This window comes from Rhinolophus sinicus, chromosome 15 (assembly GCF_057876585.1).
Source record: "Rhinolophus sinicus isolate RSI-liver-muscle chromosome 15, RSI-T2T, whole genome shotgun sequence".
Classification (NCBI taxonomy): domain Eukaryota; kingdom Metazoa; phylum Chordata; class Mammalia; order Chiroptera; family Rhinolophidae; genus Rhinolophus; species Rhinolophus sinicus.
Genome location: NC_142515.1, coordinates 29,821,661 through 29,849,532, shown reverse-complemented (window position 1 = coordinate 29,849,532; position 27,872 = coordinate 29,821,661). Strand labels below are relative to the sequence as shown.

Here is a 27,872-nt window from a genome sequence, read left to right as displayed (position 1 = left end):
TGGTTTCTGGTAGCAAGCAAGTAAAAACCAACACGTGCACATCGTGTTAACAGTCAAATACCTTCCTGTTTCAAAGATACACTCTCCCGCCCGGCCCCAATGAGTGTTGTTTGTGACAGAGAAAAGGTGAATGTTGCTGTACGTCATCTGCTGTAAAGGAATTTGTCCCACCTCCCCCAAAAGCTAATGGAGCAAATGGAACGTACCAACGTTCCCAGATGCAATCCACATAGCCAAGCAAATGCACCCTAGCGAATGCAAAGGATGACAAGTGTCAGTACTTCATACAACTAGATTTAATAAGTTGTTATTACAGAAAAAAAATGAAGTCCAAACTACAAAGTTTAAGCAGTTGTAAGCAATAGCTGCATTGAGCTCCATGTTTAGTCACAGTACTGCAGTTCCATACAAGCAATAAGAGTCCAAACCCCAAAGGCAGAAGCTGAGTAAGGGTTACTAGCAAAAACAATCTAAGAGAACAGGTAATAAAAGATACAATACATTTAACATTAGTTGTTAGTTGAAAAACAAATACAGAGATCTTAGCTGTGAACACTCTAAAAGTTATGTCCATTATTTTGACAGCAAAAATACAAATACCTAATACTTTATACCCCAACAGAACTATATCCAGAAGAGAAGAAAGAGCAGAAGTTATCCTGTATTAGCACCCGAGTTTTCTACTTGTTGCGATTAACTTCGTCAGACCAATTTAAACATCTCTGAATCACATATCCACTTCTTGACCCATTTTGGGGTATAAAGTCAATAGCATTAATTATAAAATACTCTGTGGTAAAATGGAACACTATTGCAGCTGAGATAGAGAAGTTTGGTTATTATTAAAAAAACAACAGAATGTTAGCTGACATACCATACAAACTGGTGAAAAAGCAACAATCCATACAAATAAATCAGTTTTAACAAAAAAGATATTTTCCCCACTATTCTGTGACTAATCTTTCACTCAAACCTTGCAAGTAGAGATGTCACAATACTCAAATATTTAGATAGGAGCTTTACCCAGTTAAATACCATTTTGTTGCTAATATAATAGATAAAATTAAAACTAGCAGTTATTTGCTAATTGCATAAATGCGATACATTCTGCATTAGCCCATGCTTCACTAACAAGCTATAAAACACAAGATATAAGCAGAAATCTAAGCATAATCTTTATATCACTAAGCAAGAATTTTCCAATTTCTTTTCTTCTGTTCCTAATCACTTATTTGTAGTTAATGTAAAATTCCAACCAGTAATACCCAATTTGAGTTAAAATTTTACATCACAACTTGACCTAATCTATATATTATTTACAAAACTGAATACATAGAGCGTACCCAAGAGCCAACTCTGGACACACGTTTCTCCGAGCTATTGACAACCCCGCTTCCGTGGCAACGGAACTGGAAGAGGCCATCAAGGACTGGTAGAAACACATCATCCATCTAGAGCAAGTCATTGGATGTTCTGGTTACGCAACACCAGTTTTGCAGTTTTTTTGTTTTAATTTTAGGTGCCATTATAATGACATGCTGCCTTAACAGCACAGCTTCAAGGTGAGGTGGGTGTTGGAAAGGTAGGAGGGCAGAGAGATCATGCTTGGGGTGTTGCCAGATGTGTTGCCACAATAAGGGACAATAAGGGACAAACAAGGGGCACCATAACACGGAGCAGGTGGGTGTGGGGTGGGGTGGAGGAAGACGAAGTCTGAGACTGTCCATACACAGTGGTGACGCCTGAGAGGGCTTCCTCGGTAGACACCCAAGCCCTACAGGGAGCTAACTCAGGGGGGACAATGCAGTCAGTCTAACTACACGGCAGGCGGTGTCCTCTCAGCAACTTCCTTTCACTCTCAGACGTCACCACTGTGAGTGCATGGAGAAGATCTGGCCTGGTGAAAGGTACCGTCTCACACATGGACAGCAGTTGGTGGCAGACACACACACACACACACACACACACACACACACACACACACATGCGCACGACATAATGAAGTTAGAGGGGAAAAGCAATGAGTCATTCTGTTGACCTAGCCAGGTTTTCCACCTGGTGGTATTTCACTAGGGGTGACTTTGATCAGGCCACAGATTTGGTTGCACCTGGTGTTGTATAAATCCACTGTGACATCCCTAGAGAACTGTACTGTGACATCCCTAATCTTACACTAAACCACTGTAATAAAGGAAAAGGCTTGTCAAAATCTCACATGTTCTGCTCATTCTGTCATTTTATTACCCAATTGTTCATTACATTTTCCAATCACTTTACATAACCAACCGTTTTCATTGTTGTCACACTATTGTAAACCACATCAGCAAGTTAATACATAAAGCTTTGCATTTCAAAAAACTAGACACTTTAGTAACAATATTACAAAGGTTTTAGCTCCAAAAATAACTGAAAATGAAAAAAATAAACTTTTAAAGAATTAGCATCATAAAATTAATTTATTCCAAGTAAAAATACAAAATAATATTATGACATTGACCAGATATGAAAGTCCCTCCCAGAAACAACTCTATTAATGATTGAGAAAGCACTCCTTAAAGAAAATACGAAATAAAATGAAAAATATGTAAATATGTTTAATTTTTTTCTTAGCAAAAAATCTTTCTAAAAATAACAATGAAAATTTGTCTCAGTACAAAGGCTACATTACTATTGAAAAAATACCAGCATGAAGAAAAGGTACATATTTGACAGTAGAAAAATGATTTCAGTGAATCACAATGTCTAAAGTTTGCAATGAAAATAAATCTGCAATAAAGATTTATGCCTTTTTTCTTTTCTTTTTTTTTTCTATTTTTTATACAAACAGTACAAACAGTATTGCACATAACAACAAATAGTCGAGGTTAGGTTATAGCCTTCAAAAAATCGACTAGTTCAAGTGTCACATCAAGGAAAGGCCACAACAGGACCTGTGATACCCAGGGGCTTCCCAGTCAAGCTGCAGGTCAGAACACCTCTGTGTTTTAAAAAATAATTTTTTTTGAAGGACCCTCTCTTTTAATATAACATTAACAACTTGGGGGCACATTTATTTACAAAACAAAAGGGAACGTGTTATAATTTAATAAACTAAAAAAGTTCTCTTTAAAAAAATACAAACAGAAGAACTCTTTCACAATCCTGGTCAGTCGTGCACAATCAACGCTTGATTATAAATATACAAATTAAGGGAAAGTAGTTTCCACCATCTATTCACAACTTTCAGCACCAAATGGAGTTTATTGTTTTTGTAACCTATTCTTTTGACAATGTTTTTTCGCCTTCACGTTAAGCATGAACGCTGTACGATCTTCCAGCTTTTTTTTTTCCTTAAATCTCAGTGTTATTTTAGTACATGAAAGAGGGGTGCTTCTTCAAAAAGTTTTGCTCCTTTCACATAATTAGGTAGATTTCTGTAGGTTAGATATGATCTTTACTATTATAGTTATAAAGCTCTAACTTCTTCATTTTCAAAAAACACAAATAAGCATGAAAAAAATAAAGTTACCCATCTGTTAAATCATTTTTCTTGCAGAATTAAATTAATATATATTTTTCTGAATAAACTTACTTAGAAAATATCATTTTCTCTCCTATATTTCAAAATTGAGGTATTGCAAAAGATCATGTCAGTCAGAAAGCATGCCTTTTTCCTTAAAAACAAACAAACAAAAAATCTTCAGCCAACTTTTGAAAACTGTCTAGAATACAAAAAGTAGTAGTGCATAACAAAATTTCTTGTACAGATGAAAAAAACCACAAACATAGAAAAAAACAAACAGAAAACCACAGCTGGGCTGGGACAAAAGCAATTATTACCAAAAAGCCCAGAGGTAACCTCAAAAGGGGAGAATTCTAATAAGCATTTTTAATCCAGTAAAAAACTATTTTGTTTTTCCTTTTTGAAAACAAACTATAGTTTGAGAGCTGGTAATTGCAACTAAACACTGGAGAAACAAAACAAAACAGAACAAAAACAAGCAATGTTAACTTAAGACAGTACAAGGACATCACAGCACATAAAACACAGCGATTTAAATCTATTCTGCAGTGTCATATCCAGTCAGATTGTCCCCAGAATTCCAAAACATAGGAAGATTTAAAAAAAAAAAAGATTTACATAGTCTCACAATCATTGTGTGTGTTTATATATTACTATCTGCAGGCCAAGAGTGAATGCTAAGAAAATGTCCATGGTAGTACTAGCAGGTCTTAATTCTATTCAAGCTTTACAGGATAAATCCAGGGAATTAAGTAGTTAATTTCTCACCCAGACAACCAACCCTGCCCAGGCCATCTGATTTGGTACAGACATTTCTTTAGCATCACCATCACGCAACTTTCTTAAAATGTGCCTAGTTTGTCAATCTGACAACTTAGCTCTATATACTGTATATATTCCTAGTGTTTGTAAGCTAAGATGAGCTCTTTGGTTTTCTGGACAAGGTCTGAAGCTATGTAAAATGGTGCAAGCACTAGGAGATTGTAACTAAGAGCTCATGTGTTAGTTAATAGTATACCAGTTATGAACTGTCAAGTTCAGTAATGTCTGACACAGAGGCTTTAAACAGTTAAGTTTGATCACAGTTAGACATAATCACTTTACTATATAAAATAAATTGCACAATATATAACAGAGCACCGCAAAGTACTTCATCTACCATCCACAAATTTGCTTTAAGAATATCCTACACCTAGGTTTTATATTGGTTGTAATATAGGTCATTCTGTTATGGGCTCTTCCTAATTTCAGAAGCATTCCATTTATTGAGGCATGCCTTCCTCCGGTCAATTACCAATTCTTTGAATGAAAAAAAATCTTCTTTTAAAAAAAAAAATCAGTATTTTATAGCTTATATAGATTCTTAATTTGTGCATTGTGGGAAGGTTTTATACTAGACATTGGATATAAAATTTATTGCATGCAGCAACCTGATTAAGTAAACATGCAGTCAGACATAGTGGCCTTCCGTTGAAGCTTTCTGAAGTCTATTCTGATCTTCGTTCGGCAGCTGATTCTATCCCTAAATCACAAAAGTGTGTTGTTGGTTTTTTTTTTTTCATTGATACCTTAGCCTGAATAGAGTATTATGGTATTAATAATACCATTTTAATAGCAGCAAAAGCTATTGCAGCATAAATTTACATAACACTAAAAGATCTAACCAAAATCCTCAGCAAAACAAAAATCAAACATGAAGGAAAAATAAAGATTCAGCTTATGAGGTATCCTTACATGTCAAAATAGGGAGCAACTAAAGGCTTATTTTCATTAAGGGTAATCCTTACTCTAAATGACCCCAACTAATGATTGCTGAATTGTTGGGAAGTGTTTGCTACATCTGCCACCTACTCGCGAGTATTACCTTTGGTAAGTCTTCTCCTAGGGGCAACTCTCTAAGTTTCTGAAAATAAGTGCATGCTCCAGTTCAAAAACAATCAGAACAACAACACAACAACAAACAAAAAAATCACAGACATCAACCTGATGGCCGCTGATGAGAATGGCAGTCTAGGTACTGTCACGAGTGACAAATCAGGTGTAAGAAATTAAGGTACCAAGCCGACAAAGGTGTGAATCAAAGTGCAAATCAGTACCGTTATACACTCTGCAATTTTGCATTATACTGGACATTGAGTTCAGTAATATGACTGTAAATAATAATAATAATAAAAAGACCCATTTCTTCTTTAAAAATCGAGAACAAATGCACAGATTTCCAGAACACTGTAAGCCCTGCGGCAGTGTCCTCTCTTTTCCCTCCTGTTATCGACTCCAGTACTTTGTGGCTGGGTCTGCCCCCGGCTCAGCTCCAGCGGAACGGGACGTGACGAGGGCGGTCGCCTCCCTCCTTCACCAGTGGTTTGTGGAACTCCCGCCCGGCGCGGGAATGGATGCTCGCCCAGCAGTATTCGCAGTAATACTGCAGACAGGTGACGTTGGCACAGAAGAAGGGGGCGAACTTCCCACCACAGCGTGTGCCCTGGCACTCATCACACATCTGATCATCCAGCACATATGGCTTCACTTCCACCTGGACCCAAAGAGGAAAGACAGGAAAAAAGGTTTAGCCACGCTTCCTCACGCTTCTCAGTTTCCAGTGTTGACAGCATAGCTGACTGGTATCTCAGTCAGAGGCCAGGATTGGATGTGGCTGAGACTATGGGCTTCAGACGCTGCTCCTTCATTTGCTAGTTGTGTGACTGTGGCAAATCCTTTACCTGTCTCCGGCTTCTGTGCACTCTATCTGAATATCTGTGAGATGGGTGCGCACATTTATTTGTATATCTGTAAGCTGAGTCTAACAGTGTGGACCGCAAAGGGTCCCGGGGAGGACGACGACAGGTAGCACACGAGCTGAAGGCGGGGCAGCACCTGACAATGAGGGACAAGGAAGAGCGTTTCGGGGACAGGAACCAGTTAGGACGAAGCCTGGAAGCCGGCAAAGGCAGCACATAGCCTAGGAGAATGGTGTGACAAGAGCCAGGCCAGAGGGGACAAGTCACACTGAGGCTGGCAAGGCTCAAGGACGGTGCTACTAGGAGGCCCTGGGCTTCATGTTTCCATGACAAGGCTTTCAAAAGACTAACATCCCCAGACTGTGTACAGTGGGCGGGAGAGGAAAGCGGAGACTAGTGAGATGTTCAAAAGCTAATAACAGGCTTTTACATTTTTTGGACTTTATTGCCCTATTCTCCTCCCAAGACTGGAAGCTTCAGTAGAGGAAAGCTGTTCATCATAGCCCTTTGGGGGCATTTAATACTCCAAAGAAGCAACACTGTATTATGGGGGAACCAAAAGCAAGGACGAACAAAAGTCACCACAGTTTTCCCCTGTGTCTCCTTCCTGGAACCTCAGAAAAGGAACGGCATTAATGTTTTCATCTTGAATGTTAGAAACCAGCACACGGGGGCGTCTGTGACCAGGCTCCTTGGCATATATATTCAAAAGACATATGCCAGGCTCCTTCCCACACTGATCGCCAGAGCCATTCTGGGGAGAACAACTGCTGTGGCCACAGGGGCTGTGTCCACAAGGACCCACCATTCTTTGACAGGAGCGAACTCCCTGCACATTCAGGCTGCCTCTGGATGCAGCCAGGAGGTTCCGGAAGGGCAGGAGGTGAGTGGGAAAGATGGGGCCTGCCTCGCATCGGACTCGCTACGTCCCTGCTTCTTCTTCCCTCCCGAAGGCTCCTTTGCTGGCCTCGTCTGGAGTTGTGTCTCCAGCCATAAGCTCTTGTCCACAGGTCCACCGGCCAGACAGACATTTCTACTTGGAAGACCCACCTGAGAAGACTCGTACCAGCTCCTGGTTGCCCAGAGGGAAAAGGTCTTTACTCTGGCTCTAGTTCCCTTTCTCCTAGTTCCTCATCCTCAACCTGACAAGGGAGTAAGTGGGCTTCAAAAAACTTTCTCACATTCATCTCTGTGTCATAATTAAAACTTCAGATGGGGTTCTGGGATCATTTGCCTGGGTTCAAATCTAGGCCACGTTAGTGGCTGTGCAACCTTAGGCAAGTTTCTCAGCCACTCTGTTCTGTTTACTCATCTGTACATAGGAGGCAAAGAAGAGTTCATACTTTATGGGGTCCTGTGAGGACTAAGTGAGTTACACGTCTGGACACCATGAGCACTGAGCATAATAATTGTGATTCCTACTGCTTCCTCTCTAGTCCAGGCCGTCTCGATGTACCGGATGTGCTCAATGTCGATGGCCTCTGCATTGACCACCAGGCTCCAGGCCTCCAATCGTCTACCCCTATGTCCCACTGGCCAAAAGCCCTCCCGATTCTCCAGCGCCTACAGGACGAAGCCCAGCTGCCATCGTGTAATAGGGTACTTCCTGTCTCCTGTGGCTCAGTTATAAGCCAGAGACGAGACTTCATGATTTGCACCAATCTCTCTCCTAACTAATTCCCAACTCAGACTCTACATGGTCTTTATTTTCACTTGCACGTTCTGTCCACCTTAATGCTCTCCTTTAACACCCAGCCCACTCAACAATTCCTGTACCCAATGAGGCCCAACCTTTCTTCTCTTTTTCTTTCTTAACATAAAGTTAACAATTTTAAAGTGAACAAGTCAGTGGCATTTAATACATCCACAATGTTGTACAACCACCACCTCTATCTAGGTCCAAAACATTTCATCACCCCAAAAGGAAACCCTGTACCCACTAAGCAGTTACTCAGCCCACGTCTCCCTCCTGAGCCCCTGGCAACCACCAATCTGGTTTCTGTCTCTAAGGATTTACCTATTTCTGTCTCTAAGGATTTAATATTTTATGTAAATGGAATCTCATAATATGTGACTTTTCATGCCTGACTTTTTTGACTTATCAAAATGTTTTAAAGTTCATCCGTGTTATAGTATTTCTTTCCTTTTTATGACTGAATACTCCATTATACGTGTATGTATATGTACATATATACCACATTTGTTTATCCCTTCATTATGGACGGACATTTGGCTATTGTGAATGGTGCTGCTAGGAATAATATATGGGTACATATATTTGTTTGAATACCTGTTTTCAATTCTTTTGAATATATGCCGAAGGAGTAGAATTGCTGGGATGTACAGAAATTCTACGATTAACATTTTGAAGAACAGGCAAATTGTTTTCCACTGAGGCTGTACCACTTTATATTCCCACCAGCAATGTGCCAGGGTTCCAATTTCTCTCTATACGCAGCAACACTGGCTGTTTCCCATTTTTGTGATGACAGCTTTCCTAGTAGGTGTGAAGAGGTACCTCATTGTGGTTTTGATTTGCATTTGCCTACTGACTAATGACACTGAGCAACTTTTCATGTGCTTGCTGGCCATTTATATATCTTCTTTGGAGAAATGGTCCTTTGACCATTTTTAAAATTGGATTTTTTTGTTGTTGTTGTTGAGTTGTATGAGTTCTTGGTATATGCTAGACATGAGATTTTTATCAACATATGATTTGCAAATGCTTCCTCCTATTTTGTAGGCTACATTTCACTTTCCTTTTTCTTTCTTTCTTTTTTTTATTGGGGAAGGGGAACAGGACTTTTTTTTTTTTTTAATTGAGGAACAGTGTGTACTTCCAGGACTTTTTTCCAAGTCAAGTCGTTGTCCTTTCAGTCTTAGTTGTGGAGGGCGCAGCTCAGCTCCAGGTCCAGCTGCCGTCTCTAGTTGCGCAGGGGGCGCAGCCCACCATCCCTTGCGGGAGACAAACTGGCAACCTTGTGGTTGAGAGGATATGCTCCAACCAACAACTGAGCCATCTGGGAGGCAGCTCAGCTCAAGGTGCTCTGTTCAATCTTAGTTGCAGGGGGCGGAGCCCACCATCCCTTGCGGGACTCGAGGAGTTGAACCGGCAACCTTGTGGTTGAGAGCCCACTGGCCCATGTGGGAATCGAACCAGCAGCCTTCGGAGTTAGGAGCATGGAGCTCCGACCGCCTGAGCCACCGGGCTGGCCCCTACATTTCCCTTTCTTGATAATGCCCACTGATACACAAAAATTTTTGCTCTTCCTTTTGGTGTCACGTCTAAGAATCCACTGCCAAATCCAAGGTCATGAAGATTTACCCCTATGTTTCTTCTAAGAATTTTGTGGTTTTAGCTCCCATCGTTAGGTGGGTTGATTGTGAGTTCCTTTTGTACACATACAGTGTAAGGCGGGGCCCACTTCATTTTTGTGCGTGGACACCAGCCGCCCCTGCACCACTGGTGGAAGAGACTCTTCTTTACCTACTGCAGGTCTTGCACGCCTTGTCAGAAATCAGGGAGAGGCACAGTCTGCCTTAACTATTTCTGTCCTTGCTCCTTTGTATGATACTAAACACGCCATATTGCTCATATGGCATTTCCTACTACAGTCCTGCCTTGGTCGGCATCTCTCCTTAGTTTCAAGTAACTTGAGGACAGAGTCCTGGAGTAAGACACAACAGTGGTACATCCGGGGAAGAGTGTGGTAGTAGAGATTATAGACAACTAGGGGAAGGGAGCTATTGGTTAATGAGTGTATCTAACCTGGCCCCATCTCATGCATCTGAAGGCCAAAGAGCAGCCAAATGGAGGAATGAATCCCGTGCCCTGAGATGAGGGGGCTGTGGGTAGAGGCAGCGCTCGCAGGGGCCTGGCAGCAGCCTGCGTTTCCGCCTTCACCCCACAAGTGAGAACTGCTTTGCTTCTATCACCAGGCAGACACCTATATTCAGGGTGCTCTAGCAACCAGATCTGAGCCCCAGTAAGCCTGGAAAGGGGGATCCAGCAGTCAAAGAGAGGATTGGTCTGAACAAACAGAATTCACTCTCAGCAAAAGAAAGCTACTGGGGGACAAAGACGATGGCCATTTATAATATATACAAATATGAAAAGAGCATTTAAGGAGATTCAAGTCTAGTACAAAGGGGACTTTCTGGTAATATTTTTAAAAAAACAATTACTTTCGTTTAGGTATAAAAGCATTATTGTGGCTATGTGGGCTTTTTTATTTTATTTTTATTTACCTCAGGTTTTTCTAAGAGCTTAAATTAATTTTTTAAATTGAGGTTAAAGTCTAAAACATTAACCATTTTAAAATGAACAATCCAGGGATGATTAATACACTCACAATGTTGTGTAACCACCACCTCTATCTAGTTCCAAAACATTTTCATCGTCACAAAAGGAAATCTTGTACTCCCAGTTTTTTCATTTTTAATTAAAGTTTAGTGGGGTCCAGTTTTGTTTTTTAAAGAACTCTATTTTAGAGATATAACTGAATTATTTAATTGAATTATTTCAGGATGAAATTATATGACGTCTGGGATCTGCTTAAGATAATCTGGGGGAGGGTGGGAGAGTGAGTAGGTAACTATTGAAACTGGAACACTGTATGTTGCTAATTGTTGTAACCGGATGATGAGGTTCACTATGCTGGTCTCTATACTTTTGCCTACATTCAAACTGTTTTATTATCAAGAAGCTGAAATATCTAAACTGTGACTTTTTGACTAATTAAGCTGAATTGAAATAATTAGATGAATTGAAGAGAAGATAATCACTGTTGAGATCCAGTTTAGTGGCCTAGGAGATCAGGTGGCAGAAATATTTCAAATCTCTAGAAAACAATAATTTTGAAAAGTAAGAGGAAAGATAAATTTTAGACTAGATCCAGGAGAACCTAATATACAAATCATAAAAGTTCAGGAAGAAGAAAAAGTAATGAGGAAAGGTAATAAACTGACAAAAGTCCTGAAACCTCATCTCAAAAATACTACCAGGTCCAGTACAGACTGATAAGGGAAAAACCCCAACAACATACCACGGGGCATATCCTGGTAAATCACTAGCTAAAATTTCTGTACTCCAAAGGTAAAGAGAAAACGTTACATGCTTCCAAGTGAAAAGAGCAAGTTACTCTCTCCTGCAAAGGGAAGGAAGAAACAAACTGGCACCGGACTTCTCATTTGCAACATTAGAAGCTAGAACACCAAAGAATACTACCTATTAGGCTGAGAGAAAAGGACATGATCCCAAAATCCTGTATCTAGTCAAGATATTATTTCTCTGTCAAGAAGACTTGTCAGAAAACTAGTAACCTTATGTTACTCTAGCAATAAAAACAGAAAAATTCTATTTGCAATTGTAGCAAAAATTACAAATTCCTTGGAATGAACCAAATTATAACGACACAGTACCTACATGAAGAACTATTTAAATGTAAAACTTAAAAAAAGAAAATAATCTTAAAATAAACTAGGTCTATATGTACAAATTAAGGGCAAGATAGACCTTTTTAATAAGGACTAGCATTCTAGGAGCTTCAGAAGGAAATAAATCTATTAGACTACGTAAAAATAAAATACATTCAAATGACCAAAAAACACCATGAAAAATGTCAGTAGACAAATGATGGATGGATTTGGAAAAAAATTACAGGTTATTATTTATATTACACAAAGAACTCTTAAAAACTGACAAGAAAAAGATGCATAAAAATAGAAGACATAAGAAAAAGCCATATAAGAATTCATAGTCAATCCACATTAAAAGGTTTTCACATTTGTTAGTAGTCAGGAAAAAGAAAGTTAATATTACTTTAGTCTCAGACTGGCAAACATTTAAAAGAGGTGATAACTGCCTATCATCTGCTGATAGAAATGTGAATCACTACATTTTTAAAAAATCAAATTCTTAAAATTAAAAATACGTATACTCTTTGACCCAATAATCCTACTGTTGGCTGTAATCCCAGTGTTTGGAAATATAACCACCATAAGAGAGTTCACATGTACAGTATATTTATTGAAGAACTGCCCATAGTGGCAATGTCCACCTATAGGTAAATGGTTGAATAAAATGTGGTACCTCTAACCCCATGGAATACCACGCAGTCAAGAAAAAGATGAAATTAGTGCTCCACCAGTTGATTGGAAAGGATTTCTACAGCATGGAGATGTTAAGATCAAGTGGAATGATGGATACAAACACCTACTGCAAACTGTAAAACACTGAACAAACAAATGTAACGTCAAGTAATATATTCATGCAGATATCTGAAAATGTAATAGGAATAAAGCTACCCCTTCTGTCTATTCAGGCTTCAGGTGAGCTCGGCAACAGTGCTCCTTACCAGCTGAAGGGTTCTGTGGAATCTGGTCCACACAATACATGTACTTCAGCAGATAAGTCATCAAGCATCCATGCCTGCCTCTAGGCCAGAGGCACTCAGTGGGGCCTTGTTTAATCAGCTTCCCTAGGGAATAACGAATTCCTCAGGAGTTACTTTTCCAGGGAGCAGACGTTTTTACTTTTTGGTGCTAATACGTCTTGAATTTTGATTTTTTTCAAAATGGAAATCTTCCTGAAATGTATTATTTACTCTGCCCTCTCTTAAGCAAGGGATGTTATAAATACCTTTTATAGTTGTGCCAGGTAATACAATGCAGTGGACAGTTTTCACTTTTTGCTGTCCCCCCCCTTCAAAATCTGTCTGTCTGCTACCTTCTAATAATACCTTTCAATGATGCTTTATAAATTTGCAATTTCCTATCATTTTAAATTAGACTGAAAAACTAGAGAATCAAGTTTGCTAAGACTTGCACATTAAATGCCAGCAATCAGAGTCAGTAAGACTCTGAATAAAGCCAAAAACGGAAAGGGGGTGGCTTTTGGATTGCTAGGGGCACTCAGAGGCCTTTCCTGGTTCCTTCCAGATGCGTGAGGGACGCTTATTACTGGGAAGCTGCTTCCAGCACCTCCTTGCAAGGTGCTGATCCAAAAAGGAGCGGCTTGCCCAAAAGATAAGACATGTACCACGACTCAGAACGATCCACAGACAGACACGCAGTGTGGTTTCCACATCTCTCGGAGGGCAACAGTCAGGCAGCAATTTTGACAATTTAAATCAACAAAGAGAAGTAGCTGCATGAAGGACATTGGTAGTTAGGTGGTCAAATGGATTCACTTGTTTGACTAATATTTACGGAGTGCCTAGTTCTTGTAAGCCACCATAATAAAAACTGAAATACAATGGAGAACAAGATGTATTTCTTCCTTAAAATGATTTATGGTCTGACAGTGTTTTAGAGGCACTCCCAAACCATTTGTTTTCTCCATATCCTAATGCCACCTGTATTAATAATATGTGACGTTTTACTTCACTATCCAGATTAATTCCTTTTTTTTCCCAATACACAGAATAATAACTATTAAAACAACAATGAGTTTCTCTGTTAACCACCTAAGTCACCTGCAGTGTCACTAAGCTTGACATTTTGGAGACTGGGAATCCCATTACTGACTTTCACTACCATTCAAGTCAAATACTAGAGCCCTCCACAGAGCCGGTCCTCACTAAGCTGGCCCTCGCTTCCGAGGGCTGTGCAGGCACCGGAGATGGAAACTTCCCACAGAGACACTTGGATTCACACCATGCCCAATGGAGACGGCCGTGTCCAAGGATGCTGAGGCCTGTGTGTAATTAGTGATGAGTTGGGAACCGCTACGCATAACGAGGGCTGATGTGGAACCCTGGACAAGTGGTTCCAAGAAGATGAATAAAGGGAATCATATATTTAGAATGAGACAGACAAAGAGAAAGCCATACGTCAGCAATCTGATCGCAATGCTGACATTGTTTCGTTTCTAACACGCTAGAGAAAATATTTCTCTCTGCACTCATGTTGACATCAGTCAGCAAAATGACCTCCCAAAGTAAATAAAGCAATGACTAAAGTGCTCTCGGTGGAGAGAGGGGATACCCAGGGAAACCGTAAAGTCTTCGCGGGTAGAGAATTCCCTGTCCTTGGGCCTGAAAGGTTGTCGTAATGAGAAGGGAGGCATAAGCCAAGGTCAGGCTCATGAATTACGTGCTAAAGGTTAGATAAAGGACACTAAAGACGGGTCGCTGCTTCAGTGTGCCTTTTGGTGATGGAAATAAAACAAATGAAGTCTGTCAGATACCTAACCATCCCAAGGCAGGTGAGGTATGTTTCCAGGTGCCTGGAAATTGAATAGAAGCAAAGATTTCAGATAATGGAATCAGGGTGGACAAACTGGAAAAAGAGGCCACATAAAGAGGTGTAATTTGGTGGAAATAAAGGCTTGCCCAGAAGTCAGTAGGACATTTTTTATCATGTGGAGCAAATGCTTCCTGGAAAAATCATTTTATTTGGTGTGCTCACAGCTTTTAAACAATGCACCTCTAATCTTCTTGGCACGTGTCACAGAGACATCTATCCTAAAAACCACAGTGACCTTGTCACCATTCCCACTAACCATGGTGTCTTTACAGTTGCTAAAGCAAGTTGCCTGCTGGCAGCGAATATGAAGATTATTTAAATATAAAATTTTTAGTTTTTCAACTGACTATGAGCTGGAATCCTGCTATTTAGAAAGCAGATGACAGATGCCCAGGAAATTAAAGCAGCTACATGAAAAATAACTTTTGCTTAGCAACAAAATTATCTACAACCTCCCAGGTTTAGCAAACTCAGTTATTCTAAAAGCAATGTGGGATAGATTAAAAATCACATAGGAGAAATGGTTTGGACTGTCTTTTCTTTTTACCTTTCCAAGGATAGGACTTACCAGTTTTCCTATTTTGAAGTGCTAGGGGAAGAAAGATTTAAAAATCACCCTTTGCCTTTCCCACAGGTGAGAATGTGCTTATGTACACGCAGAGAGCGCAGAGAGGTCTGTGAGGGCTCTGTCTAGCTGTAAGATAACTTATGTAAGGCCGGGCCCCTGACAGTAGCCTGTATCATCTATAGATTCAACGTCAGTCTGGTTTCCTTCCATGATACTTGCGAGTGGGGCTGGAGTTTCTAGTAGCAGAAGAGTGGATCACGTGGAGAATGAAGGCTAAGAAAAGCATTAGAAATCTGTGAAATGCATGACTGCCATGGCCTCACCTTCCCGTCCCCGCCCAGAGGGGCAGAGAGCCCTGGCTCTATTTAATGGCTGTTTCCCAACCTCGCAGGCCTCAGTTTCCTCTACCCTATGAGAGGTTTGGACCGGCTCTTCCAAATAAGAATAAGCATTCACCAAGAAACTGCTAACTGACTGATACCGCCTGCCTTCTGGGGTTAAAGAACTTGAATGTCTTACTGAGGTAAATACTTCAAAAGGGGGGTGATGGTCTTTTTTTCATTAGTAGTCCCATGAACAGCCTCTGTACTCCAACAGGAGCAGGAAAGAACACTTAATCACTCTAAAGAGTTTTCATATTAAAAATGATTCCAATTCCAAGAGAGAAGACATAAAAAGAGAGAACAGGAGAGATCAGAGGTCAAGATGAGGAAGGAGAGACAGGAGAAAACGTTTCCACGCCATTTAGAGAAAAGGAATATCTTTCGCTCTTTCTTTAGACAACCCAAACTCCATTTCAAAAACTATTTCTAGTCAAAGGCTCTAAGACCCCCAGTGCTTCAAAACAAGCTCAGGTAGGATTAATTCCGACAATATTTGAATTCACTTCTGGGAGTTGCTTCCTCTCAAAGGGTCAAATCAAACACAGCCATTGCTGCAGCTGGGAAGCTTTCAAGCCAGATCAACGCAGGGGTCAGTAACAGCAGCAAAATGAAGGCTGGGTTGTGGGAGGTCCCAAGACTAAGGCAAGCAGCAGACAGTCTGGAAACAGGTCATCAGAACCCCCACTTCTTTTGCTGTTGAACCATCTTATGTATTCCAGCTGCAGCCAGGGACAAAGTGTAGAATTACCAGCACTTGTGTTAGTGTGGTTACTGGGTCACAGTAATCTTTACGCAGGCTGAAAATATAAAGCCTTTGGTAGTCTTTAGCTAAAATTCAGGCCTAATATGTTTCTAGAGAAGAGAGGAAAAAAACCGTTAAATATGTGAAGTACTTGAAGTGCTTGCAAAGAAAAGTGCAATGGATAACATCTCATTAAATAAAATTTAAAAAAAGGGTTATTCTAAAGAGTATGCTATTGAAAGCAAATATGATGTACTATGACTTAGCTGTCACAATGTTCCTTAAATAAAAGTATCAGGAAGCCCCAAATTAGCTAACTGAAAGTCAGTCTCTCTGGTCCTATGCATTAAGCTAAAACAGAGTCAAGGAAATATTATTTGTCAATGGCATATTGATTTCAAAACGATTTTCCCTTCTTATATAGAGACTAATATGTTAGACAGAGACAATACTCTCAAATAATCAAAATGCAGAGAACTATAAATACTAAAGAGAACTTCAATCACATCTTTAATGCCCCCCATGGATATGCAGCTGCTGTTTCCCTGCCTCACACCAACCCTCTATCGATAGAAAATACACACCCAGCAATCCCCCTTCTGGGCATTTATTCAAAAGAATTGAAATCAGGATCTCGAAGAGATATTTTCACTATTGTGTTTATTGCAACATTATTCACAATAGCCAAGCCTTGGAAGGAACCTAAATACCCATTGATAGATGAATGGATAAAGAAAATATGGTATATGTATACAATGATGGAATATTATTCAGCCTTAAAAAAAGAAGGAAATTCTGTCACATGCAACAACATGGATGAACTTCAAGGACATTATGCTAGGTGAAATAAGCCAGACACAGGACAAATACTGCATTATTCCATTTATATGAAGTATCTAAAGCAGTCAAACCCAGAGAAAGCAGAAAGTAGACTGGTGGTTGCCAGGGTTTGGGGACAGAGGGAAGTGGGGAACTACTGTTCAAAGGTTATAAAGCTTCCGTCCCACAAGATGAAAAACTTCTAGAGATCTGTACATCACTGGGCTTATAGTTAATAATAACTGTACACTGAGACATTTGTTAAGAGGACAGATTTCATGTGTTGTTTTTTCACAATGAGAAAAAAAAAGAAAAGAAAATATATGGTGGGTGGGACACACTTAGTAAAAAGGCACCGAGGAAGGGAAAAACAGTCAACCGCTTATTAAACTTCTGAATTGGAGCATGAAAGAAGAAAAGAAGCTGGAAATAGTATTTTCTCAACTGGGCTCTCGAGAACATTATTCCCAAGAGATGGTGCATTTTAGAAGAGTTCATGATCAAAAAAACTTGTGAAAAATTGAAGTGTCTCCTTCGTGGATCTTCATAATGAAGATTAGTATATAAAAGATTCTAAGAAGCCCTAGAATAAAGCAACCTACTTAACTTTCTTGAAGAAAGCATTTTCCAAACTCATTTGACTTAGAAAAAAGATTTTTTTTTTTTATAGAATAGATATTAAAATCCTCAGGGACTCGTGCTTTATGAGGAACAATTTAGGAAAATGGTGGTTGACGGGCCCTAATTTTAGGAACGGATCCCTGCGTACCGAGAGCTCCTCCTCCTAGTTCAAAAACTCAAATAACCAACCAACTTTATCCTTGCCTTGCCTGAAATATTTAACTCCTTTTATCATGCGGAATTTCAATTAAACTGTCTAATAAGCATCTGCCAGAAAAGCTCAAATATTAGCCATTCATGGTTTCACGTAAATCAGTATGTTATCAGTGCCACTGTGTATTGACAGAGAGCTTTACAATTTCCAAAAGCATTTTCATTGACACATGTATACACATATCCTTCTTCCAGCTACGTAGTAAGTGGTATAGTTAAGACTAAACTAGATTGGCAGATGCTAGTTTAGTATCCTTTCTACTAGTAAAAAGGTCTCTGGGCTGAGTTGCCAGACTATAATCAATGTTTACCACATGCTGCGTATCAAGTTATAAACATCTGACTTACAAATTTCTAGGGGACAACAGGACCAAATTGTGCTAAACAATAGTTGTGTATGGGGGGAGGGTACCTCACATTTTTATAAAGAAATTGTTCATATAAGTCAAGTCACATGTTTTTGTTACACTAAGGCAGATTCAACTGATTCTACCCCTACAAATCTTCTCAGAATCACACAGAGTAGACAAAAGGGTAGATAAATGGCTATATAAAAAGATCACTCATTTTCTAATGATCTCATTTTTCACACTACAAAAATCTTTCATATGTAAGTGACCGAGACTTGAGTTATAAAGAAAACTGGATTTAGCAGAGCTTTCACATCTTTTAAGTGTTCATTTGGCATCACTTCTAAAAATATCATTTTAACAGACAGAATGAGTACAGGTGCCCTCTTTTGCCCTCTTTGTACTTAAATACTTTAAACTGTTCCAATTTTTCACAGAAACACTGTTCAAAGGAATATAAGCAAAATTTAATCCTAACCTTCTACTGAATTTCAGGTTCAAAATCTTTTCATTATGAGAGAAAAAATACTGGTAAAAACACATTTTCTAGACTAAAGGAAAAAAACAAACCTCCTTTAATTCTTTAAATGGTAAATGCATCCAGGTGTTTATATCTATAAAAGGAACTTAAGAATCTCTATATGTGTGTCTTAACTAACATCCAAGCAGAACATTGGTAGTTTGGCACCTATGTTAATTTCTTTCTTTTCTTCTTCTTCTTCTTGTTTATTTCTTAGTATTAACTTCAATTATTTCATTATCCTTATATTAAGGATTCCTAGTGGAACTGAGAAGGTACTTTCAGAGGACAAAAAGAGGCAACAATTAGCCTTGGACATATGGTTGGGAACAGCACAACTTAAATGGGCCAGGCTCTGCAATACAATCAACATCGGTACAGCCTAATAACTTCCCAAAGCACTTCATCTATTACTGTTGATCTGTGCAAGAAGCCATAAGATAGTTAGGCTTGTGTTCTTCCTATACTACGAGACAATAAAATGAAGCCTCTAAGAGATGAAGTAACTTGCCAAGGTCATACCATAACTGGGAGAAGAGCTAGGAGTATAGCTCAGATCTCCCAGTTCCCAAGGACACTTTTTCACTGTGGCGTGGCTTTCTGGGTGGTGAGGATTGGAGTGAGTGTGGGATGTATCCCCTCCTTACTTATGGTCACAACACATAAATGCCCACCCTACTAGTGTGCTAGGGAGCCCCTGTTACCCATGAGGCTGTATCACATGTCTCATGTATGTCAAGGCAGAAGAAACGCTGAGAACCACAGTGCTGGGTATTACACAACCTTGATATTGCCATTTTAGGGACAAATTATCAGTTGGCTCAGAACTGGTGAATGTTAGCCATAAGATATGTATAATATATGCCTTAAAGGATTCATTTCAAGATGTTAACAGTTTTTCCTTAGAAGTAAACACTGAGGCATGAATTGTATTTGTGTCATTTATTTATTTTCCCCACTCCTTGGGTCATTTATAACACCAATGTTCCATAATAAGGGTCACTCATACATTAAAAATGCCAAATATTTTCACTAATATTATATATAAAAATTTACATATTTTATATATTTATATATATACACATACATATACATACACACACTCACACACACACACATCCACATATATACCAGGGGTGCCAAAAAAAAGTACACATTTTAAGAGATGTTGTCTATGTATTACTTTTCGAAGTTGAATTACAGTAGCAATGTGTAGTATGACGTTCGCTCAAAAGACGGCGTTAATCAAATGAATGCTAGCGTGATTTCATTGTATTACAATTTTAATAGTTTTTTCCTTTCTTAAAATGTGTACACATGTATGTGTGTGCCAAGTTATTGGTTCACACTGACTTGAAAAAGGTTTTACATGAAGACAACATAAAAAAAAGTGAAAATCAAAAGCAAAACTGAAAAAAAAAGCATAGGAAAATTTCACTCATTTAGTTAACGTTCAAAACGACCTACAGACACACTAGAAAGTGCTGATAACAAACTCCACGTGTATACTCCGTCCTGTGCAGAATATGTTCATCTGAAAAGTTATGTGAAATACTGAAAGGTACACAAAACTCACTAAGGGGCCTATAATCTAACTCAGGGGTTCCTAACCTAAGTCTGTAGGCAAAGGACTTCATGCAAGAAGTGGGTCTGTAGAAACTTTAGACCCTGGCTGTGCAGCAAAATTCAGGGAGTTCCATGAGCAGAGGTGGCTCTGTTCTTAATTGACAGTCTTAATTGTCTTAAGAGTCTCCAAAACTCTCCTAGACTCTGCTCTGTTGCAAAAAAAAAAAGGGGTGCTGTCAATATAGGGACCAGGTCATGCCTAAGGTTAAGTCCAGTTTTAATGTACTGTAAGTGTCAAAGAACACTTTCTGATATTCTAAACAGCAAAACCTAAATTTCTTTATTACTTGAGTGTTCTTAACTAGGTAGAAAAGGAAAGCTGTGCAAAGTGCCCTTTGGTGACCAGTTGGATACGCCAAAGGTTGGTGCAGAAGGGCTTTCACCTGGGCTACCACAGTCAACATTCATTCAAGAACTCCTTCATCCATCCCAAAATACATAATTAATGTGTATCTACTATGTGTCAAGTAGTAAGTATACAGTAACAGAATGAAAGACATATATTCATTGGCCTCATGGATTGTACAGTCTAACAGGGTAACGGACAGTAAACCAAGCATTGCTTCATTACAGAGGTTCTTTAGTGACAAAGGAATGGTAGATGGTATTATGAAAACGATCTATGGGGTTGATATAAGCTCCACTGAAGAAAGGATTCCTAAAAATATCACAATTAAGCTGAGACCTGAAGGAAAAGTGGGTAATTGGCAGGCAGAGGAAACCGTATGCATAATGACCCTGAAAAGTAGAGAAAAAAGCCAGTTGTGACTGGTTCAAGATGAGGGAGTGCTAAGGCAGAAGACAGATGTCACATGAAGGGTCATGCAGGCAATGTTAATTACGAATTTTGACCTTTATCCTAAGGGCAGGGCAAGATAAAAAAAGTTTAAAAGATTTAAACATCATCAAAAGGTTTAAAAGGAGGAAGGCATTATTGACATTATGACTTTTAAAAGATTACTCTGGTTTTCATATCAAGAATGAATTGGGGATGGGCTAAAGTTGAACTGGGGAGACCATTGGGGAAGCTACTCTAGGTCCGGGTGAGAGATGAGAACGACGCACTCCAGTATCCTCGATAGACTTGCATGGTGGCTTCCAGCCCTTGCTCTCCCATTTATCATCCTAATTTATTCTACATATTTACTGAGTGTCACCCATGTGCCGAGCACTCCCATTCAGACCTCTGGGCACAGGTGGCCAACCAAGATCTGGCAGCTCTGTAAGGAACTACCATTGAAAGCCCTTCCACCTCTGTTTGTCCTCCCATTGCTAGACAGACTGTGGCAAAAAGTCTGTTGATGTGTAGATGTATCAGCTCACTCCATCAAGTCATATATTCACGAGGGACCCTAATTATAGCTAAAGCAGGAGTCAGACATTTGCCCCAATAGCCTGGGCTACCTTGTTCCTGTGACTTCAAAGAGTACAGGTTACATAAGTAGGATCCCCTCCCTATAAGGAGCTGAGTAAACTTATAAAGAATAAATGCAGCCCCCCACGTGCACTGCGGTTATTGTTCAACTGATCCGCTTATTGCAGAGTTCAAGGCTGTACATTAAAACACCTCTTCCTGTGTTCTAAAATTGACTGTGGTGATGGCTGTGGAACTATGTAAATATACTGAGAACTACTGAATTATACACTTTAAATTGGTGATTTGTATGGTATGGGAATTACAGATCTGGAGTGAGCTGATACATCTACACATTACAGATCTCAATAAAGCTGTTACCAAAACAAAAAACAAAAACAAAAACACCACCTCTTTCTCCCCGCCCCCCTTTCTTCTGTCTCTCCCTGCCCCACTCCAGTTCAAGTGGTTGTTTCTCAGTCTAGTTGTAGGACACAGCTCCCTGGTCCATGTTGGTATTATGAGCCTTGCGCTCACCCCTGTCTCCTTGGTCAGCTGGCCGCTCACAGCAGCTCACAGCAGCCCACGGGAGCTCGCGATGGTTGCCAGCCACTCACAGCAGCAGCTCATGCCAACCTCCGGCTGATCACAATAGCCCAGCTCTAGGGAGAGCTGTTGTTCACAATCTTAGCTGTAGAGGGCGCAGCTCACTGGCCCATGTGGGATTCGAACCGGTGACCTGGCGTTAGGAGTATGGCGCTCCAACCACCTGAGCCACCGGGCCAGCCCAAACCACCTCCTTCTTAAAGATAATGACATAATGGATGAGTGAAATGACAGCAGAGATGAAAATGCCAAAGCTTCAGGGTTGACAGTTCCTATAAATGTTGCATATTGACATACCTTATTTTATATTCATAAAGCCAAAATGTCTCTAAGATGGTGAGAAGAAATCAAATCTATAAAGGTTGCATTTTCCCCATAAACCACTGCATCTAAAGCTTAGCCAAAGAGCAATAATAATAATAATAATAATAACAATAATATAAACTCTAAAGAGATGTCTTTTTGGAAAAATTTGGTTGGACACAAAAGAGGTAAAGGAAATATACCAAATTCTTCTTCATGTACCTCCCACAGTTTACCTGAGAACACACACCTCAAACAGCTCTAGAACTTCCATGGTTCCAGGCACTGCTGTGCTGCAGGTGGCCGGCTCCCACTCTCCATAGGGGGCAAACAGTGAAAGAAGTAAGGGCTGCAAACAGGAAGCAAGTGGCCTTAAAATTCCATCTAAAGTTTTTTAAAAAGTTCACTAATTCCATTGAATCTGCATTTATAATGATGCAGACAGCAAAGGAGGCTCCTCTGACCAGAAAGGTAATGGAGGTTGATGCTATTTAAAACAGTCAAGGTCTCGGTTTAAAGGCAACTCTAGGCTCACACCCAAAGGAAGGAGAAAAAGACTGTAGCATCTTGGAATTTGTAATAGCAAGGAAAAAGGATTTGTAGACACAGGTGAACATCTGCGCCCGTCTTTTAGGACAGCAAGTTTCAAAATCTTAGCTAAGAGACGACTGCTAAAATCCTGGAGGGATTATTTAGGGAAGAAGGAATGCCTAAGGACAGAAATGCTGTAGATAATCAAGAACATAGCTCCTGAGAAGGAAAAAGCGCATTCCCTAAGGAAATAGTCATGTGATTATACATAACGGGAGCGCTCTGGGAAGCTCAAATTTAAGCTTTAGTAGAAAGATAAATAAAAACGAAACTCGGAATGAACCTTAAAAGGCATCTATGAAGGGTGCAGTTAACAGAGGCTCAAAATGCCAGAGACGACACAAGAAGGGAATGTGGCTGGCTATGTTCAAAGCAAGAAATTAAGAAGAGGACAGAAGAATAGTTTGGGAGAAGGAAGTATAATGTTCACAGAATAGTGAAAAAGGAGCCCAAGTCAAGATGGAGGCTGGCTTCCATCTTTCATACTGAAGGAAAAAAACCGGTCTCCATATCGGTCAGAGCAAACAAAGAGCGTGACGATGGGGCAGGGGAGGGAAGGGACTCTGCCACTTCTAATGATTTCCAAGTCTCCCACTTAGACAACACTCATCTCAGGGCACTAAAGGACAGGGCAGGTCCCTTTTAGACACCACGTGGCTGGAGGTGGCATTCTTGTGACCACAACAGTCCCACTATGCGTGTGTACAGTGCGTGACATCGTGTATACTGCTTTCTTGTTCAATATCTCTTCTGGGCTTCTCAACGATGTCGTGGAGTATACTTGGCTATTCCTACTGCCCTCATTATATACTGACACTCAGAATTTAAGTGACCCGCCCGAAGTTACATATCCCATGGGGAACAAAACCAGCTCTAGACCCAGCAATCTGACTCTGGCCCAGAACTCTTTTCACTAACCAGTGTAACTTTTCACTACAAAAATTTGTAATATTAACGACATCAGTATTACGTGCATTTGTAGCAAGATGAACACTGTAAACCAGCAAGTACTAGTTAATCATCTACCCAACTGCCATAGCTCTGGCTGTTCAACCCTCAAATCCCATTCAATCCTTAGACGTCCCCTGGAGGGAGTTACAGATGAGGACCAGAGGCGCCTGGCATTACCTAATTTGCTTGGGTTCACCAGTGACTGGTGCAGCAGAGGTTTAAATGTGCTGGAATCTGTTGGAACTCCAAACTCCATACTCTTCCCATTACAACTGGCTGCTGGCCTGAATGTGAATCAAGGATGACTCTACTACTCTAACATCTGGAAGGCATGGGTAACCCAAATACGGTGAGTAGCAAACAGTCAATGGCTTTCCTGAGTCCTGAGAAGTTTAATGTCCCAAATACATTTTTATAGCATGGCCTGTGATTATGCTAACAAAAGCAAAGCCACTTCTCTCTTTTTTGACTTAGTTTTAAAACTTATGGGGAGAAATCCTAAGGGTCTGAGCACAGCAGGGGTGAGAGTAGGGGTAGGCAACAAAACAAATAGTATCTGAATGCACTGTGATTCTTAAAGAGGCTTAAAATTACCATAATCCCCCGAGTACTTCCCTCCGCTAAAGAGGCGGCCAGGAGATTGTCAGGATGGGAGCAAAAGGAAGATAGAAGCATGAGGAAATGGAACCTTCTTTTATCATCTCTAGGACCTACCTCCTGCACAGTCTGAAGTTCTGGCTTCAGAGGGGAACAAAGAAAGCTACTTCCACACAGGTGAGTGCCTAAGCCTCTTCAGGTCAAGTGTCCTGCTGGGGACACCAGCGATGGGTGTGGTAGCAGTCTAAATGGAATGCAATCTGGTATCTGACTCACAAATGTAACAGGCAGAAGGAAATCCACCACACGAGCATCAGGAGTTAAGAGAGCCCTTCAAGTAGCACCATTTGTCCATTTGACAAAGGTTTATCGAGTACCCACTCCTGTAGCTACATATCAAGCAATGGGTACGCTGTGGGAATGGAGAGAGAGACAGAGCTTACACAGTCTGTGGGGGGATTACTGTTACAAAAGGGGGAGCTCAGGATGCTCGAAAACTAGGAATGGAGTCAAATCTTATCACCCCTCTGAGTTTCCATTAATTCAAAAGGTGTTTCAAAATTCTGAAAAAGTTTTATTCATTTTAATTAAAAAAACCAAGCAGCCAACACTACTTACTTTGAATAAGCCAAGTGACGTAGCAAATAGGTTGTTCATTTTAAGCCCTGGCTTTTATAATTTGATCAGATATATGTCTTAATAAAAACATAATCTTACTGAATATTAAAAACAACAACAACAACAACAAAAAAAACCCATCACTAATGGAGACTTCACCTCCTAAGAAATTTAAATTAAACCTGCTACACAAAACTAGTCAAAGTTGACCACAGAGTGTAGGTGAAATTTTATCACAGAACATATTTACTACTTTATTTATTCTAGTCCAGTGTATCCCCCCAAGAATATCCTTTGCTGGAAACGTTAAGACCATTGCACAACTGCATAGGGAGTGGTCCAGACTTGATGCTATTCTACTTGCTCTTTTAATCTATTAACATAGGTTCCAGATTAACACCTACCACCTCCTATCCCCACCCACAAGCTTCCAAACGGTGGCAAGGCTGAGATTTAAGGGACCCAAACGTGTGTGCGTCCATAAAACCAAATGAGCACACCAACTCCCTATAATTCTACCTCACGGCCCCTTCTTAGATCAGAGGTAGGAAAACTGAATGTCGCCAGTGGCCAGGCAGGTAACACCAATGAGCAGAGGCAGGTAATGCAGATGCATATATGGTATGAGCAGAACTACAGGGAGTTGGACAGGGGACTGGAGGGGACAGCAGCTATTTGGTTCCAATGGATGCTATTACGTGTGATCTGGCAATTTGAAGAGAAACCAGAACTTCAACATTTGATGTATAGTCCTGAACATTGACATTAAATGTTAGTCCAAGTTTGTTTGTTTTCAGAGCATCACATGGATCAAATAGGTCACCAGCTCTCCATCCTCATTAATACACTGTTGGCATCATCTTTTGAACAGCACTGGTTGATACGCGAAATTCTGCAGGGTTATTTTCATAAGTGTAACATTGCCCTGGGGATGAGTGAGGTAGGAGGTTCATTAACACCTCACATACCAAGGGTGCTCTCTTTCAGGCAGCCTAGCTGGACTCAGGGACTAGCGCCATGTAAGGGAAAGCTGCTCGCTTACGCTCACAAGGTGCTTTGCTTCCCAGGGACCCACCGAACAAACTTCATTTCTTTTCAGTTGCTTACCCGTTTGTCAATGTCATTGTGTTGGAGCTGCACAAAGCGAGCGCTGATGGCTGCAATGTAGCTCTGCTGATTGGAGAACGCCACGCGGCCGGCACCTTTCGGGTACTTCAGCTCTGGGTCCGTATCAATGCCAGCATAGCAGACACCACCGTACAAACGGTCCATGATCATTGCCAGTTCAACTGCAAGAAAATAAACACAATTCTATATAAATGTTTAGAAGGCACTCTTGCCCAGGGGAGAGAAGAACTATTTAAGGATCATGCAGTACAATGTAAAAAAGGAAAACCCATGTTAAGTATCATCAAGAGTGTCCACATCAGTCTTACAACTCAGGTAGGATATTTAAAAATAAAATGAAAAAAAAAAATTAAGAATTTACACACACACACACACACACACACACACACACACACGAATTTATATCATCAGAACTTCAGCAACAGTATAAAGGGAATGATCAGTCAGTAATCCTCTTTTCTAATTTCTAACTGCTTAGTCCACTGGAGTGGGCCCTGGGTAGGCAAAGCATTTCACAGTGCTCTAACAAGTTAATAAGAAGCAGCCCTATTTACTGACCTCGAAGAGTGAAAGCAATTATAGAGTCACACTGTTATATTTAAAATTAAGCTATAGAATGAATTAACTTCTTGTTTTAGCGAGAGGCAATATATTTACAGCCTTAAAGTAAATCTCTACAATTAAAAAAAAAAAAAAGACTTTTTGAGTATATTCTATCCCAACTGAGAAATCTGCACACTAACCTCCCATACTAAATTCTAAGTAATAATACCAGTAATGATATTAGCAGCAACGAACATTTACTGAGCACTTACAACGTGCCAGGAAACACTAGGTGCTCCAAAGGCAGGAACAGCATACCCATCCTGCACCTGCCATAAATCCACAGGTCTGCTCTGCAGTCCTTGCCACATTCTTTCTAAATATACCTTTATACTGGTATATTTACAAAATACCTTTTGTACAGAAAGCATTTGGAAATCGAACTATTCCGAAGGTCTGATATTCTAAAATTATCTTCACCATAAAGGTACCATGGAGAGAAATGTAGCAGTTACTCACCTCGATCCAAATTGCCTGAAGGTAATTGTTTACTTGATACTGGACGGCACCTCCTCCAGGTATGACCACTCCTTTCAGGCCATTCACATGGTTTAAATCCAAAAGACTTAGCCCTACCCCTGGGGAATGACCCAAGCACCCACTTCCATCAAACACCTACATATGTACTTGGAAAGGAGAAGACAGCAAAGGCCGGTGAGGACCTGGGCCCCAGCCAGTGTGCAAAGACCATCACGCAGTCGAGCTCACAGGAGTCAGTGTCTGGGGAGAAGAACAGCAGCACGAGCAGGGGAGCAGAGGAAGAACTCTGCAGTACGTACGAGGGCCGAAGGG

General features: G+C 40.3%; 1 protein-coding gene across 17 annotated transcripts in view; it reads right to left on the bottom strand.

Moving 5' to 3' along the window:
* Positions 1-278: 278 nt before the first annotated feature.
* CPEB3 (cytoplasmic polyadenylation element binding protein 3) overlaps positions 279-27,872 on the bottom strand; it is a 173,327-nt gene continuing 145,733 nt past the window's right edge. For 11 of the 17 annotated variants that reach the window (XM_074339396.2, XM_074339394.2, XM_019739331.3 and 8 more), the window contains 2 exons: positions 26,457-26,638; positions 279-6,035 (listed from right to left, as the gene is read on the bottom strand). In XM_074339396.2, the coding sequence (XP_074195497.1) occupies positions 5,808-6,035; positions 26,457-26,638 (410 nt within the window). In that variant the 3' untranslated portion in view covers positions 279-5,807. Of the gene's footprint in view, positions 6,036-22,842; positions 22,942-26,456; positions 26,639-27,872 lie in introns of all 17 variants that reach the window. The other 6 variants (XM_088791954.1, XM_088791953.1, XM_074339390.2 and 3 more) reach the window with 1 other exon arrangement.